The sequence below is a fragment of the Mus musculus genome, chromosome 6 (genome assembly GCF_000001635.26).
Source record: "Mus musculus strain C57BL/6J chromosome 6, GRCm38.p6 C57BL/6J".
In the NCBI taxonomy this organism is placed as follows: Eukaryota; Metazoa; Chordata; class Mammalia; order Rodentia; family Muridae; genus Mus; species Mus musculus.
Window position 1 is genome coordinate 141,749,364 of NC_000072.6, and position 18,548 is coordinate 141,767,911.

Here is an 18,548-nt window from a genome sequence, read left to right on the forward strand (position 1 = left end):
CAGGCATGGTGATTCCACCAGAGGTTCTTTTATCCTTGAGAAGAGTTTTTGCTATCCTAGGTTTTTTGTTATTCCAGATGAAAATGCAAATTGCTCCTTCTAATTCGTTGAAGAATTGAGTTGGAATTTTGATGGGGATTGCATTGAATCTGTAGATTGCTTTTGGCAAGATAGCCATTTTTACAATGTTGATCCTGCCAATCCATGAGCATGGGAGATCTTTCCATCTTCTGAGATCTTCTTTAATTTCTTTCTTCAGAGACTTGAAGTTTTTATCATACAGATCTTTTACTTCCTTAGTTAGAGTCACGCCGAGATATTTTATATTATTTGTGACTATTGAGAAGGGTGTTGTTTCCCTAATTTCTTTCTCAGCCTGTTTATTCTTAGTGTAGAGAAAGGCCATTGACTTGTTTGAGTTAATTTTATATCCAGCTACTTCACCAAAGCTGTTTATCAGGTTTAGGAGTTCTCTGGTGGAATTTTTAGGGTCACTTATATATACTATCATATCATCTGCAAAAAGTGATATTTTGACTTCCTCTTTTCCAATTTGTATCCCCTTGATCTCCTTTTGTTGTCGAATTGCTCTGGCTAATACTTCAAGTACTATGTTGAAAAGGTAGGGAGAAAGTGGGCAGCCTTGTCTAGTCCCTGATTTTAGTGGGATTGCTTCCAGCTTCTCTCCATTTACTTTGATGTTGGCTACTGGTTTGCTGTAGATTGCTTTTATTATGTTTAGGTATGGGCCTTGAATTCCTGATCTTTCCAAAACTTTTATCATGAATGGGTGTTGGATCTTGTCAAATGCTTTTTCTGCATCTAACGAGATGATCATGTGGTTTTTGTCTTTGAGTTTGTTTATATAATGGATTACATTGATGGATTTTCGTATATTAAACCATCCCTGCATCCCTGGAATAAAACCTACTTGGTCAGGATGGATGATTTCTTTAATGTGTTCTTGGATTCGGTTAGCGAGAATTTTATTAAGGATTTTTGCATCGATATTCATAAGAGAAATTGGTCTGAAGTTCTCTATCTTTGTTGGATCTTTCTGTGGTTTAGGTATCAGAGTAATAGTGGCTTCATAAAATGAGTTGGGTAGAGTACCTTCTACTTCTATCTTGTGAAATAGTTTGTGCAGAACTGGAATTAGATCTTCTTTGAAGGTCTGATAGAACTCTGCACTAAACCCATCTGGTCCTGGGCTTTTTTTGGTTGGGAGACTATTAATAACTGCTTCTATTTCTTTAGGGGATATGGGACTGTTTAGAAGGTCAACTTGATCCTGATTCAACTTTGGTACCTGGTATCTGTCCAGAAATTTGTCCATTTCGTCCAGGTTTTCCAGTTTTGTTGAGTATAAGCTTTTGTAGAAGGATCTGATGGTGTTTTGGATTTCTTCAGGATCTGTTGTTATGTCTCCCTTTTCATTTCTGATTTTGTTGATTAGGATTTTGTCCCTTTGCCCTCTAGTGAGTCTAGCTAAGGGTTTATCTATCTTGTTGATTTTCTCAAAGAACCAACTCCTCGTTTGGTTAATTCTTTGAATAGTCCTTCTTGTTTCCACTTGGTTAATTTCACCCCTGAGTTTGATTATTTCCTGCCGTCTACTCCTCTTGGGTGAATTTGCTTCCTTTTTTTCTAGAGCTTTTAGATGTGTTGTCAAGCTGCTAGTATGTGCTCTCTCCCGTTTCTTCTTGGAGGTACTCAGAGCTATGAGTTTCCCTCTTAGAAATGCTTTCATTGTGTCCCAAAGGTTTGGGTACGTTGTGGCTTCATTTTCATTAAACTCTAAAAAGTCTTTAATTTCTTTCTTTATTCCTTCCTTGACCAAGGTATCATTGAGAAGAGTGTTGTTCAGTTTCCACGTGAATGTTGGCTTTCCATTCTTAATGTTGTTATTGAAGATCAGTCTTAGGCCATGGTGGTCTGATAGGATACATGGGACAATTTCAATATTTTTGTATCTGTTGAGGCTTATTTTGTGACCAATTATATGGTCAATTTTGGAGCAGGTCCCGTGAGGTGCTGAGAAGAAGGTATATCCTTTTGTTTTAGGATTAAATATTCTGTAGATATCTGTCAGGTCCATTTGTTTCATAACTTCTGTTAGTTTCACTGTGTCCCTGTTTAGTTTCTGTTTCCACGATCTGTCCATTGATGAAAGTGGTGTGTTGAGGTCTCCCACTATTACTGTGTGAGGTGCAATGTGTGCTTTGAGCTTTACTAAAGTGTCTTTAATGAATGTGGCTGCCCTTGCATTTGGAGCGTAGATATTCAGAATTGAGAGTTCCTCTTGGAGGATTTTACCTTTGATGAGTATGAAGTGTCCCTCCTTGTCTTTTTTGATAACTTTGGGTTGGAAGTCGATTTTATCCGATATTAGAATGGCTACTCCAGCCTGTTTCTTCAGACCATTTGCTTGGAAAATTGTTTTCCAGCCTTTCACTCTGAGGTAGTGTCTGTCTTTTTCCCTGAGATGGGTTTCCTGTAAGCAGCAGAATGTTGGGTCCTGTTTGTGTAGCCAGTCTGTTAGTCTATGTCTTTTTATTGGGGAATTGAGTCCATTTATATTAAGAGATATTAAGGAAAGGTAATTGTTGCTTCCTGTTATTTTTGTTGTTAAAGTTGGCATTCTGTTCTTGTGGTTGTCTTCTTTTAGGTTTGTTGATGGATTATCTTCTTGTTTTTTCTAGGGCGTGGTTCCCGTCCTTGTATTGTTTTTTTTCTGTTATTATCCTTTGAAGGGCTGGATTCGTGGAGAGATAATGGGTGAATTTAGTTTTGTCGTGGAATACTTTGGTTTCTCCATCTATGGTAATTGAGAGTTTGGCTGGGTGTAGTAGCCTGGGCTGGCATTTATGTTCTCTTAGTGTCTGTATAACATCTGACCAGGCTCTTCTGGCTTTCATAGTCTCTGGTGAAAAATCTGGTGTAATTCTGATAGGCTTGCCTTTATATGTTACTTGACCTTTTTCCCTTACTGCTTTTAGTATTCTATCTTTATTTAGTGCATTTGGTGTTCTGATTATTATGTGTCGGGAGGAATTTCTTTTCTGGTCCAGTCTATTTGGAGTTCTGTAGGCTTCTTGTATGTTCATGGGCATCTCTTTCTTTAGATTTGGGAAGTTTTCTTCAATAATTTTGTTGAAGATGTTTGCTGGTCCTTTGAGTTGAAAATCTTCATTCTCATCCACTCCTATTATCCGTAGGTTTGGTCTTCTCATTGTGTCCTGGATTTCCTGGATGTTTTGAGTTAGGATCTTTTTGCATTTTCCATTTTCTTTGATTGTTGTGCCGATGTTCTCTATGGAGTCTTCTGCACCTGAGATTCTCTCTTCCATCTCTTGTATTCTGTTGCTGATGCTGGCATCTATGGTTCCAGATTTCTTTCCTAGGGTTTCTATCTCCAGCGTCGCCTCACTTTGGGTTTTCTTTATTGTGTCTACTTCCCTTTTTAGGTCTAGTATGGTTTTGTTCATTTCCATCACCTGTTTGGATGTGTTTTCCTGTTTTTCTATAAGGACTTCTACCTGTTTGGTTGTGTTTTCCTGTTTTTCTTTAAGGACTTGTAACTCTTTAGCAGTGTTTTCCTGTTTTTCTTTAAGGACTTGTAACTCTTTAGCAGTGTTCTCCTGTATTTCTTTAAGTGAGTTGTTGAATTCCTTCTTTATGTCCTCTACCATCATCATGAGATATGCTTTTAAATCCAGGTCTACCTTTTCAGGTGTGTTAGGGTGTCCTGGATTGGGCGAAGTGGGCGTTCTGGGTTCTGATGATGGTGAGTGGTCCTGGCTTCTGTTAGTAGGATTCTTACGTTTACCTTTCGCCATCTGGCAATCTCTGGAGTTAGTTGTTATAGTTGTCTTTGTTAAAAGATTGTTCCTCTGTTGATTTTGTTACCCTCTATCAGCAGGCGTGGGAGACAAGCTCTCTTCTCTGAGTTTCAGTGGTCAGAGCAGTCTCTGTAGGCAAGCTCTCCTCTCTCAGGGAAGGTGTACAGTTATCTGGTGTTTGGACCTCCTCCTGGCTGAAGGTGAAGGCCCAAAACAAGATCTTTCCCAGAAGCTGTGTTGCTTTGGCCAGGAAGGTGGCCAGTTGTCTGGAGTCGAAGATGTCGCAGCCTCAGAAGCTCTGTGGCTCTTGCCGGGAAGGTGGCTGGTTGTCTGGAGCTGAGGATGGTGCCGCCCCAGAATCTCTGCGACTCTCTCGCCCGTCCCAGAAACGGCTGGCACTCTGTATTCCACACGGTCACCCGTGCAGCCTGCCCTCCGCGGAGTCCCGGAGCCAAGAAGGCTCCCGCCGGCGCCTGTGCCACAAACCTCTCAGGCCAGGCAGACCCCCGTGCTCTCACCAGGAAGGTGGCCGGCTGTCTGGAGCTGAAGATGGCGCCGCCCAGAAGCTCTGCGACTCTCTCGCCCGTCCCAGAAACAGCTGGCACTCTGTATTCCACACGGTCACCCGTGCAGCCTGCCCTCCGCGGAGTCCCGGAGCCAAGAAGGCTCCCGCTGGCGCCTGTGCCACAAACCTCTCGCCCTCCGCGGAGTCCCGGAGCCAAGAAGGCTCCCGGCGATCCCTTCTTGCAGGGTGTGCAGAGTTCTGAGGAGGATGAAAACACAGAAACTCGGCTTCTGGAGCAGATCTCAGTGTTCCACCAGCTTCTCTTGCTTCAGTCTCCAGTGCGCTCGGAAGGCACCCATTAGCTTTGCCAAAGCGAACTGGGACGTCCCTAGAAGGAAACCTAAGTTATTTTTCTTTGGGAGACTAACTCTATGGTGTTGCCTAAGAAACAAAGGATTCGTAATAACTACATTCAAATTCAGGAGAAAGAGTATTCTAGGTTACTAGGCATTTCCCTTTTTTGAAGAGCAATATGAATTTTGTTCATTTGTCATATGTATCTGCTAAACACAGTGTCACATTAAAATCCTTCATAAATGGACATTCCTTAGCTGAATCTCTATTAAGAATCCAATGAGAATCATTAGTTAACCTGTTGTGTCTTGTGTTGGCTTTAAGGTAAGTGATCTGTTTTCCATACACAAGAAGCTGTTTGATGACAAGTTGCTTGTAGGTGAAATTGTTGTTTCATATTCATATCTGTGGGAACACAGGAAACAGTCACTGTGAGGTTGTAAGTACAAGGAGGGCTTCTGCAGATTCCTGACTTCTGTTTCCCTCAAAAGAGAGTGTCCAGAGCCAGAAAAGACATTTCCACAGCATTCAGTCTAATAGCTATGATTCCTGTGGCAGGACCAGCAAGACTGTGCAGCGGGTTAAGCATATGCTGCACAAGTCTGATGGACTGAGTTCAAGTCCTGGAACACCCAATAAAGAGGAAGGAGAGGAATTACTGCCTAAGTAGTCATCTGATATACACATGCAAACACACACACACACACACACACATAAACACACACACACACATACACAAACACATAAACACACACAGACACACACACTCACACACTCCTATGTGCAAATACATGCAGACATACAAATAAATAAGTAAATAAATAATCAGAAATATATATATACTGATATATATATATATATATATATCAGTAGATTTGACATGTAGTTCTAGATTTATATCCAAGTACTGCATAAAATTGGTGTGGAGGCTCATGCCTGTCTATGAAACACTTCAAATGTGGACACAGCAGAATTAGAAACACAAAGCCAGCCTCAGTTTTGCAGCAAATTGAGGCCAACCTGGGCTTCATGTTAACCTGTCTAAACAAAAACATATTGACAAAAAATAAATGAATAAACTAAGTAGGCAGTGTCATCAAAAGAACTTGATAATCACCAAAAATGTTCCAAAAAGTTATACTTAGCTTTCAAGAGCCGACATGTAGCTGACAAATATTTCAGATACTCTAATGTCAACTCCCTGATTTCTGAATGACTATTTCCAAGAATTAATTGGTGTGAGATAAAGAACAAAAGCAAAAGTAAAAAAAGAGACACAATAAAGTAGAATCAAGGAGACAAAATCTTTAGCGAGATACAAACAACACAAAACATGACACGTACTATGGCTTCACCGACCTGTGTCCCTATCCTTCTTTTTTATGAATTAAAAACAATCATTACTTCATGTTTTTAAAATCTTCAACAGAAAAAATTACACAAGTAATAATAAGAGCTGACAGACTCTATCACCTAACAATACAGTGCCCTGTGACTTAGTAGTAGTGTTAATAAAATGTGGTCATTAATCTTGAGCAAATCAACAGGGATTGTTGTCCTAGAAAGAAAATGACAGAAGATGAACATAGAGTTGTTCATTCAAGAGCAATTAACTCCACCAACTGCTAATAAAATGGCAGTAAAAGGTTTCAAATGAAATGGGGGAAGACCATTTCCTCAAAGATAAAGTGATATAGATGTAGAGATGTAGTTCAATTGGTCACTGGGGTCTGGTAAGCACCAATCTAGGGTTTGATCCTGAGCAATCAATAAAATTAGGTATGGTGAGAAACACCAGTATTCTCAGCACTCAGAGGATGAAGGCTAGAGTATCCAAAGTTCATGAATATTCTTAACTACATAGAAATTTTGAGGAGACCCTGAACTACATAAAACTCTTTCAAACAACAACAACCACGACAGCAACAAAAGGCTAAAACAAAAAACAGGTTGTGAGTACCAAATACTTTCCTGGGTAAAGATGGTTGTGTGAAAGTCTGACCACCTAGATTCTACCTCAGATCCTACAGGGTAGGCAAAGAAAATGGACTCCTCAGAGTTGTTTCATGCCTCACCTGGCATCACACACATATACTGCCACTGCTACCAGAACATATACAAACAAAAAAAGCTAAAAATTACAAAACAACCATAACAACTACTACTACTACAACTACCACCACTACTAAAGCTGTAGATGAGAGATTGCAAATGCTGTCAACTGAAGCACAATACTATTCTGTGATGGGGATGTGAATATGTGACCTGCCACTGAATCAGAAGGTCAGGGAGACATGACCATCATGCTGCACAGGGCAAACTGATACATCCCAGGTCTCCATGAGAGGTTCCAAGAAGAGACTCCCAATGAAGGACCCAGATGGTTACACAAGGCAAAGTATAAAGTGACAATGAAGGTGCACATAAGGATAGCTAGATCCTCAGGCTTGCCCTCCACCTCTCCGTGTGGAAATGCTCACAGGTGTAAGAGGATCTGAACAGGTACTCTGAGGATCTAATCAAAAAGGAGAGTCAACAAAATTTTAAATCCTGGGGAGAATGGGATTATCCCATTCCCTTCTGACTGGTAGCCAAGTTGCTACCCCTATGAAAAGAGAAGAACACTCCTTACTAGATACACAAGATATTCAGGATTCAGAGAAAGCTCAACATCATCTAGTCCATATTCAGTAACCTAGTGAGTTATCCTTCTGAAAAAGACAAAAGACTGCCATTAAGCAAATGTATATTAGTATACAGGTTTCCAGTCAGCATTCTGTTGTTATTCTCTGTTAGATATGAACAAATAGCCAACACTATCATGGGGACACTATTAGAGGAAAGTCAAAGACAAAGATACACTTGAAGGATCCAGAGACAAAGGTGACATAAGGAGAGTCACACAGGGAAAAACACTGAATTCTTGACAAAAATAACAAGATGTTCCCCCAGAAAGATAGTCAAGGTAGAGAGGTATCCTTGATAATAAAAATTTATAAATATGATAACACCAGTGACACTACCATTCAAGAGACTATATGACAAAGTTGAATCTCCCTGAGAGCACCAAGGAGATGAGAAGACATGAAGTAAGAAAATGAAGATGGTAAAAATATGAATAGAAGCCAGGCAGTGGTGGCACACGCCTTTAATCTCAGCACTTGGGATGCAGAGGCAGGCGAATTTCTGAGTTCAAGGCCAGCCTGGTCTACAGAGTGAGTTCCAGGACAGCCAGGGCTACACAGAGAAACCCAGTCTCGAACACCCCACCCCCAAATATGAATAGAATATTAGGTGTCATTGCCCAAATAGAAGCTGCATAAAGAGGAGGGAAAGGAGAGAAATATATAATATGAAGGAGAAAAGAAACTTCCTAAAATGTTCTGACTGAAGGTATCTAATAGATCTGGCAAGGGATTTATACCAGGAGTCATCAGTTTCAGACTGTGAAGCTAAACGCTAAAAAGAAAATAGTCACAGGGATTAAAATACAAATTCTGACCCCCAAATCCACAAACTTTGAGACAACACCTTTAAAATCTACAAGGAATTTTTTCTCTCTACAGAATGAAGTGTGGGGGAGTAAACAGCAAAACAGAGGGTAGCAAGCTTCTCCAGTGAATAATTAAGAGCAAGAAAGGGGCAAGGCAGGGTAGTTGTTGTAACTCATCCTCAGAATAGAAACACTTGGAACACTGAAGATAGGGGATCACCAGGAATTTGAGACACATTTGAGCTACATAGTAAATTTCAGGCAAGCCTGGGCTACATAGTAAGACCATGTTTTCAAAAAGATAATCAAAGTGGGACCAGAGAGATGTCTTTGTGGTTAAGGGTACTTGCTGCTCTTGAAGAGAATCTTTGTTTATTTTCAAGCACCCACATGGTAGGTGATGACAATCTGTAACTCCATTCCAGGATTCAAACATCCACTTCTGATATCTATGTGTGATAGACATACATGGTGCACACAGTCAGACACACAGACAAACACATACACACAGATACACATATGTATTTATATATGTGATATAAATACATGTGTGTATATATATATATATATATATATATATATATATATGCAGGTAAAACACTCATACACATAAAATAAATAAAACACATTAAGAGGAAAGAAATAGTAAGAAGGAAGAAAGGGGAGGCAGGAAGTTGAGGGAAAGAAGAATAACAAATTCATGTAGAAAATAATGTTGGAGAATTCCAAGGAGAGGAGTTGCCGGAGCATCTATGGGAGACATCTTGGTTCCCAGACTCCACTGAGACTAGTCTGCACAGGTGAGTTTGTGGACTACAGAAGCTAACAACTTCTGGGACAGGCGGGAGCCACAGAGCTTCTGAGGCAGACCCCTTTTCGGGCTCCAGACATCCAGGCACCTTCCCTGCCAGAAAGAGAGTTGTCCGCCCTTCCTGGGAGGGCTTTGTCAGAGTACCTGAGGGAGCCATCTTGGTCCCTGGATCCCACTGAGACTAGTCTGCACAGGTGAGTTTGTGGACTACAGAAGCTAACAACTTCTGGGACAGGCAGGAGCCACAGAGCTTCTGAGGCAGACCCCTTTTCGGGCTCCAGACATCCAGGCACCTTCCCTGCCAGAAAGAGAGTTGTCCGCTCTTCCTGGGAGGGCTTTGTCAGAGTACCTGAGGGAGCCATCTTGGTCCCTGGATCCCACTGAGACTAGTCTGCACAGGTGCGAGTTTGGACTACAGAAGCTAACGGCTTCTGGGACAGGTCTTGTTTCAAGCCTTCATCTTCTGCCAGGAGGGAAGTTTGAATGCCAGATATCTGTGCACCTTCCCTGAAAGAGGAGAGCCTGCCAGCAGAGAGAGCCCTGAAACTCAGGAGAGAGCTAGTCTCCCAGATCTGCTGGTAGAGAATAACAGAATTACAAGAGGAACAAGCTCTAACCAGAGACAACTATAACAACTGAATCCAGAGATTACCAGATGGTGAAAGGCAGACTTAAGAATCTTACTAACAGAAACTAAGACGACTCACCATCATCAGAACCCAGAACTCCCACCTCAGCCAATCCTGGGCACCCCAACACACCTGAAAACCTAGACCCGGATTTAAAGGCATATCTCATGATGATGGTAGAAGACATCAAGAAGGACTTTAATAACTCACTTAAAGAAATACAGGAGAACACTGCTAAAGAGTTGCAAGTCCTTAAAGAAAAACGGAAAAACACATCCAAACAGTGATGGAAATGAGCAAAACCATATTAGACCTAAAAAGGGAAGTGGACACAATAAAGAAAACCCACAGTGAAGCAACGCTGGAGATAGAACCCTAGGAAAGGAATCTGAAACCATAGATGCAAGCATCAGCAACAGAATACAAGAAATGGAAGAGAGAATCTCAGATGCAGAAGACTCCATAAAGAACATCAGCACAACAATCAAAGAAAATGAAAAATGCAAAAGGATCCTAACTCTAAACATCCAGGAAATTCAGGGCACAATAAGAAGACCAAACCTATGGATAATAGGAGTAAATGAGAATGAAGATTTTCAACTTAAAGGGCCAGCAAATATCTTCAACAAAATAATAGAAGAAAACTTCCCAAACCCAAAGAAAGAGATGCCCATGAACATACAAGAAGCCTACAGAACTCCAAATAGACTGGACCAGAAAAGAAATTCCTCCTGACACATAATAATCAGAACATCAAATGCACTAAATAAAGATAGAATATTAAAAGCAGTAAGGGAAAAAGGTCAAGTAACATATAAAGGCAGGCATTTCAGAATTATATCAGAATTTTCACCAGAGACTATGGAAGCCAGAAGATCCTGGACAGATGATATACAGACACTAAGAGAACACAAATGCCAGCCCAAGCTACTATACCCAGCCAAACGTTAAATTACCATAGATGGAGAAACCAAAATATTCCACAACAAAACCAAATTCATACATTATCTTTCCACGAATCCAGCCCTTCAAAGGATAGTAACAGAAAAAAAAAAAAAACAATACAAGGACAGAAACCATGTCCTAGAAAAAGCAAGAAAGTAATTCTTCAACAAACCTAAAAGAAGACAGCCACAAGAACAGAATGCCAACTTTAACAATAAAAATAATAGGAAGCAACGATTGATTACTTTTCCTTGATAGTTCTTGATATCAATGGACTCAACTCCCAAATAAAAAGACATAGACTAACAGACTGGCTACACAAATAGGACCCAACATTTTTCTCCTTACAGGAAACCCATCTCAGAGAAAAAGGCAGACACTACCTCAGAATGAAAGGCTGGAAAACAATTTTCCAAGCAAATGGTCTGAAGAAACAAGCTGGAATAGCCATTCTAATATCTAATAAAATCGACTTCCAGCCCAAAGTCATCAAAAAAGACAAGGAGGGGCACTTCATACTCATCAAAGGTAAAATCTTCCAAGAGGAACTCTCAATTCTGAATATCTATGCTCCAAATACAAGGGCAGCCACATTCATTAAAGAAACTTTAGTAAAGCTAAAAGCACACATCGCACCTCACACAATAATGGTGGGAGACTTCAACACACCACTTTTATCAATTGACAGATCGTGGACACAGAAACTAAACAGCAACACAATGAAACTAACAAAAGTTATGAATCAAATGGACTTAACAGATATCTACAGAACATTTTATCCTAAAAGAAAAGGATATACCTTCTTCTCAGCACCTCATGGTACCTTCTCCAAAATTGACCATACAATTGGTCACAAAAGAAGTCTCAACAGATACAAAAATATTGAAATTGTCCCATGCATTCTATCAGATCACCAAGGACTAAGGCTGATCTTCAATAACAACATAAATAATAGAAAGTCAACATTCATGTGGAAACTGAACAACACTCTTCTCAGAGATACGTTGGTCAAGGAAGGAATAAAAAAAGAAATTAATGTCTTTTTAGAGTTTAATGAAAATGAAGCCACAACATATCCAAACTTATGGGACACGATGAAAGCATTTCTAAGAGAAAAAGTCATAGCTCTGTGTGCCTCCAAAAAGAAACTAGAGAGAGCAGACACTAGCAGCTTGACAATACACCTAAAATGTATAGAACAAAAGGAAGCAAATTCACCTAAGAGGAGTCGATGGCAGGAAATAATCAAACTCAGGGTCAAAATCAACCAAGTGAAAACAAGAAGAACTATTGAAAGATTCAACCAAATGAAGACCTGGTTCTTTGAGAAAATCAACAAGATAGATAAAGCCTTAGACAGACTCACTAGGGGGCACAGGGACAGCATCCTAGTTAACAAAATCAGAAATGAAAAGGGAGACATAACAACAGGTCCTGAAGAAATCCAAAACACCATCAGATCCTTCTACAAAAGGCTATACTCAACAAAACTGGAGAACCTGGATAAAATGGACAAGTTTCTAGAAAGATACCAGGTACCAAAGTTAAATCAAGATCAGGTTAATGATATAAACAGTCCTATATCCCCTAAATAAATAGAATCAGTCATTAATAGTCTCCCAACCAAATAAACCCAGGACCAGATGGGTTGAGTGCAGATTTCTTACAGACCTTCAAAGATGATCTAATTCCAGTTCTTCACAAACTATTCCACAAAATAGAAGCAGAAGTTACACTACCCAACTCATTCTATGAAGCCACAATTACTCTGATACCTAAACCACAGAAAGACCCAACAAAGAGAACTTCAGACCAATTTCCCTTATGAATATCTATGCAAAAATACTCAATAAAATACTTGTTAACCGAATCCAAGAACACATCAAAACAATCATCCATCCTGACCAAGTAGGCTTCATTCCATGGATGCAAGGATTGCTAATGTATGGAAATCCATCAACGTAATCCAATATATAAACAAACTCAAAGACAAAAACCACATAATAATCTCCTTAGATGTGGAGAAAGCATTTGACAAAATCCAACACCCATTCATGATAAAAGTCTTGGAAAGATCAGGAATTCAAGGGCCATACCTAAACATGATAAAAAGCAATCTACAGCAAACCAGTAGCCAACATCAAAGTAAATGGTGAGAAGCTTGAAGCAATCCCACTAAAATCAGGGACTAGATGAGGCTGTCCACTCTCGCCCTACCTATTCAACATTGTACTTGAAGTCCTAGCCAGAGCAATTTGACAACAAAAGGAGATCAAAAAGATACAAATTAGAAAGGAAGAAGTCAAAATATCACTTTTTGCAGATAATATGATAGTATATATAAGTGACCCTAAAAATTATACCACAGAACTCATAAACCTGATAAACAGCGTTAATGAAGTAGCTGGATATAAAATTAACTCAAACAAGTCAATGGCCTTTCTGTACACAAAGGATAAACAGGCTGATAAAGAAATTAGGGAAACAACACCCTTCTCAATAGTCACAAATAATATAAAATACCGTGGCGTGACTCTAACTAAGGAAGTGAAAGATCTGTATGATAAGAACTTGAAGTCTCTGAAGAAAGAAATTAAAGAAGATCTCAGAAGTTGGAAAGATCTCCCATGCTCATGGATTGGCAGGGTCAATATAGTAAAAATGGCTATCTTGCCAAAAACAATCTACTGATTCAATGCAATCCCCATCAAAATTCCAACTCAATTCTTCAATGAATTAGAAAGGCAATCTGCAAATTCATCTTGAATAACAAAAAAACCTAGGATAGCAAAAACTCTTCTCAAGGATAAAAGAACCTCTGGTGGAATCACCATGCCTGGCCTAAAGCTGTACTACAGAGCAATTGTGATAAAAAACTGCATGGTACTGGTATAACGACAGACAAGTAGACCAATGGAACAGAATTGAAGACCCTGAGATGAACCCACACACCTATGGTCACTTGATCTTTGACAAGGGAGCAAAAACTATACAGTGGAAAAAAAGACAGCATTTTTTTAAAATTTAATTTTATTAGGTATTTTCCTCGTTTACATTTTCAATGCTATCCCAAAAGTCCCCCATACCCACCGCCCCCCATCCCCTACCCACCCACTCCCCCTTTTTGGCCCTGGGGTTCCCCTGTACTAGGGCAGATAAAGTTTGCAAGTCCAATGGGCCTCTCTTTGCAGTGATGGCCGACTAGGCCATCTTTTGATACATATGCAGCTAGAGACAAGAGCTCCGGGGTACTGGTTAGTTCATATTGTTGTTCCACCTATAGGGTTGCAGTTCCCTTTAGCTCCTTGGGTAATTTCTCTAGCTCCTCCATTGGGGGCCCTGTGATCCATTCAATAGCTGACTGTGATCATCCACTTCTGTGTTTGCTAGGCCCCGGCATAGTCTCACAAGAGACAGCTATATCTGGGTCCTTTCAGCAAAATCTTGCTAGTGTATGCAATGGTGTCAGCGTTTGGAAGCTGATCATGGGATGGATCTCTGGATATGGCAATCACTAGATGGTCCATCCTTTTGTCACAGCTCCAAATTTTGTCTCTATAACTCCTTCCATGGGTGTTTTGTTCCCATTTCTAAGAAGGGGCAAAGTGTCCACACTTTGGAAAAGATAGCATTTTTAACAAATGGTGCTGGCACAACTGCCTGTTATCATTTAGAAGAATGCGAATTGATCCATTTCTATCTCCTTGTACTAAGGTCAAATCTAAGTGGATTAAGGAACTCCACATAAAATCAGAGACAATGAAACTTATGGAGGAGAAAGTAGGGAAAAGCCTCGAAGATATGGGTACAGGAGAAAAATTCCTGAATAGAAGAGCAATGGCTTGTGCTTTAAGATCGAGAATCGACAAATGGGACCTCATAAAATTTCAAAGCTTCTGCAAAGCAAAAGACACTGTCAGTAAGACTAAAAGGCCACCAGCAGATTGGGAAAGGATGTTTACCTATCCTAAATCAGATGGGGGACTAATATCCAATATATATAAAGAACTCAAGAGAACCCAGATATCCCTCAACAGAGGAATGGATACAGAAAATGTGGTACATTTACACAATGGAGTATTACTCAGCTATAAAAACGAATGAATTTATGAAATTCCTAGGCAAATGTATGGACCTGGAGGGCATCATCCTGAGTGAGGTAACCCAATCACAAAAGAACTCACATGATATGTACTCACTGATAAGTGGATATTAGCCCAGAAACTTAGAATACTCAAGATATAAGATACAATTTGCTAAACGCATGAAACTCAAGAAGAACGAAGACCTAAGTGTGGATACTTTGCCCCTTCTTAGAATTGGGAACAAAACAGCCATGGAAGGAGTTACAGAGACAAAGTTTGGAGCTGAGACGAAAGGATGGACCATCTAGAGACTGCCATACCTGGCGATCCATCCCACAATCAGCTTCCAAATGCTGACACCATTGCATACACTAGCAAGATTTTGCTGATAGGACCCAGATATAGCTGTCTCTTGTGAGACTATGCTGGGGCCTAGCAAACACAGAAGTGGATGCTCACAGTCAGCTAGTGGATGGATCACAGGGCCCCCAATGGAGGAGCTAGAGAAAGTACCCAAGGAGCTAAAGGGATCTGCAACCCTATAGGTGGAACAACAATATGAACTAACCAGTATCCCTGGAGCTCATGTCTCTAGTTGCATATGTATCAGAAGATGGCCTAGTGGGCCATCAGTGGAAAGAGAGGTCCATTGGTCATGCAAACTTTATATGTCCCAGTATAGGGGAATGCCCAGGGCCAAGAAGTGGGAGTGGGTGGGTGGATGGGGGAGTAGGTGGGGGAGCGTGTGGGGGACTTTTAGGATAGCATTGGAAGTGTAAATGAAATAAATACCTAATTAAAAAAAATCCTAAGGAGATGGCACTGAAGTGACCTATAAGTTCTTATCTCACAAGCAGGAGGGGTCTAAGAGACATCAAGTGCATCCCCATAATCACTTTAAAGCCCCTGATACGTGTCAAGAAATGTTCATCCTGCCACTTGGCAAGGAACTTGTGAGATATTGAGAAGTACAAAGTTAATCAAATAGAAAAAAATAAGCAATGTATAAAAATCAAGCAAAAAATTGAATTCCATGCAAAGAAGAACATGCTTTTATGGTAAAAAGCATTTTTAGTCAAGCTAATGAAAATAGAAAAAAAATTAAATCACTTCACACTAATGGATGAAAACATAACTAGACATTCAGTCAAAAATGAAAAAAAAACTGAAAACTGTCTCTAGAAAGCAGGAAAGAAAGAAAGAATGAAAGAACTCAATGTATTTCCATTTTTAGAACATTCTGTTACTTTGATAAACTTGAATATAAAAATCTGCATTACTAAAGCATAGTTATGTCATTGTAGACCTCTTGTGACCAACAAATTTAAATAGTCCTCATGAAGGAGGCAGCACCGCCATTGACAGATTCAGAGAATCAGTTCCTGTGTCTCACCTTCACAAAAGAGGAGTCTCAATCCTCCTCTTAACAAATGGTCTGGATGGGAACTTAAATGGGCCTGAGGACACAGATTCACAAATTATACTGTGACACTGAAGGCTTTAATTTCTGTATTAGACTTCAGTAAGATGAGAGAGCATGGTTCCCCCAGTGAGGAAATTCTGAGCCTCATTTCCTGTAGGTGAAAAGTGAACTTAAAATATCAAGGACTAGAATACTCACCTGCCCATGAGAAAATGAGGTAGTGAGATTATGAAACACCCAAGGCCCATAAACATACAACCAACACCAATCATGATAGGTCTGTGCAGTTTTGTTCCAAAATAACTCACGGGTATAATCACCAAAAGCATTCCTGGGAGATGGAATGAGAACACTTTTTCAATAAAGTCTTAGCAACACTGAGTCAACATCCTCTCCAGCTCTTTGGTGTCTAGGGCTTATTGTTTAAAAATACCTTAAGAACACAGGTACAGGGGAACATCACTATGAACTAACCAGTACCCACAGAGCTCCTTGCAGCTATATCATCAACCTAAGAGAACACATGGTGGAACTTGTGGCTCTAGCTATATATGTAGCAGAGGATGGTCTAGTCGGTCATCAATGGGAGGAGAGGCCCTTGGTCCTGTGAAGGCTCTGGGCCCCAGTATAGGGGAATGCCAGGAGCAGGAATGGGAATGGATGAGTTGGGGAGTAGGGGGAGGGGGAAAGGATAGGTGATTTTCGGAGGGGAAACTAGGAAAGGGGATAACATTTGAAATGTAAATAAAGAAAATATCTAATAAAATTAAAAAAAAGAACACAGGGACAGGAGCTTAGGATATTTTTCACAGTGTTTTAATATATAAATTATTTGTGATCCTAAATGAAGGATCTTTTCCACTCTGGAATATATTAAACGTCTCTACTCAGGATTATCCTGCCCTGTGATAACATTGTATTATGTCAGCATTATCCTCCATGTCTGCTCTATACAGATTCACATGGACTCATGTTTTTAAACACACTATTTAAGAACATACTTATTGCTCATCATGGAGAAGCTGGATGCCTGCTTATATTTTCACTTCTTTCCTTGGACCAGATAATAATGTTCAGAGTCCTAATTCTCCAACTAGGACTTATTATCCAACTTAGATTTACATTATAGGAGTCAAAAAGTCAAACCAAAAATTCATCCTTGTACTTCAGGAGAAAGCTTCATTCTTAAGAAGGGGATGTTTTTCAATGTTTGAGAGTGGAAAGAACAACTGGGACTTGGTAGCACACACCTTCTGTCTACAGTTTCTAGAAGGCCAGGAGAAGAAGGTTGCAAAATAAAAGTCAGTAAGGACTACAGAGTGAGTTCAGGACAGGACTGGGCAACTTAGTGAGCACTTCCTTTGCTTTTTGATTCGAACACATTAAAGACAACTTCTCATGGAAGAAATTAAAAACTATAATTCAACTGGAAACAAGAGTCACCAGGGGTTCCATGTCACTTGGTTTTATAGAGGGAATCTTTTCCTCTTCAACACTTTGTATTCTCATATCCCATTTTATGACAGCAAATCAGGAGTTGGAGTTCATCCATTCTTCTTAAGAACTGTGTCTTGTAGAACTCAAGCCCAGGAAACACTTTCCTAGTGATTAGGAGTGGAGAGCCATCCACCCTACAGACAGTAGGGAGAGAGAAACATTTGCTCTCTTTTCTGGAACATAAATTGACCCAGTCTCCCACAGCATCCTTCTAAAATGGCCACAAAAAATTCCTTACTTTCTCTGAATTATAAAATGAGCCAATGAGATATTAATACTTTAAATCTTCTGGCAATCCTTAGGAAAAAAAATAACAGAGATGTTGTCAGAGTATGTGGCAGTCATTAGCTGACATCATGAGAATTCTTAAATGTGTGACTCCTTCATATCAAACTAGGCTATCCATCAATTTCAGAAATCATGGATCTCAGTCAGATTAAATGGTCTAAAGTAGTAAATAAGAAATTATCGACATATAAAATAAGTAATTGTAAAATAACTCACCCATACTAAAGCTCCCAGTGATAAGCCCAACTGTAGATGTGAGGAGACCGAACTGTCTCTCTATTTGTAAAAGCATGGACTTCATGTGACTTCCTGTTAGTGATTTGGATACACACGCACCTGTTAATGCCAACAGAAACACCTAGGAAAAATGTTTATGAAAAAATGAGAACTTTGTTCTGTGAATGTTTCTCTCATCTACTGATCAAAAGCCACCACCTGAGGCTGTCAAATGTACTCAATATAAAGAGCCCTTGAACATGCAAGGAATGTTAAAGTGTAGTCTCTCCTCTGCTATGCTTCCCTCACTCTGCACATGCAGGTAGACTAGCTGGTTAGCAGTCGTGTTGTTTGATAATTATGTCTTTGCTCTTTTATCAGTGTACCTTATTCATACATAAAGACATGGAGTTGTTCTATGTAAGACACAGCTAGTGATTGGTCTTCAGCACTATACTGT

The 18,548-nt window shown here is 39.9% G+C and overlaps 1 protein-coding gene across 1 annotated transcript in view; it reads right to left on the reverse strand.

The window, feature by feature from the left end:
* Nucleotides 1-18,548, reverse strand: part of Gm5724 (predicted gene 5724) — a 70,424-nt gene that overhangs the window by 41,668 nt on the left and 10,208 nt on the right. The window contains exons 4-6 of the mRNA NM_001378682.1: nucleotides 18,089-18,230; nucleotides 16,286-16,418; nucleotides 5,000-5,106 (exon numbers count right to left, since the gene is read on the reverse strand). Coding sequence (NP_001365611.1) covers nucleotides 5,000-5,106; nucleotides 16,286-16,418; nucleotides 18,089-18,230 — 382 coding nt within the window. The remainder of the gene's footprint in view (nucleotides 1-4,999; nucleotides 5,107-16,285; nucleotides 16,419-18,088; nucleotides 18,231-18,548) is intronic.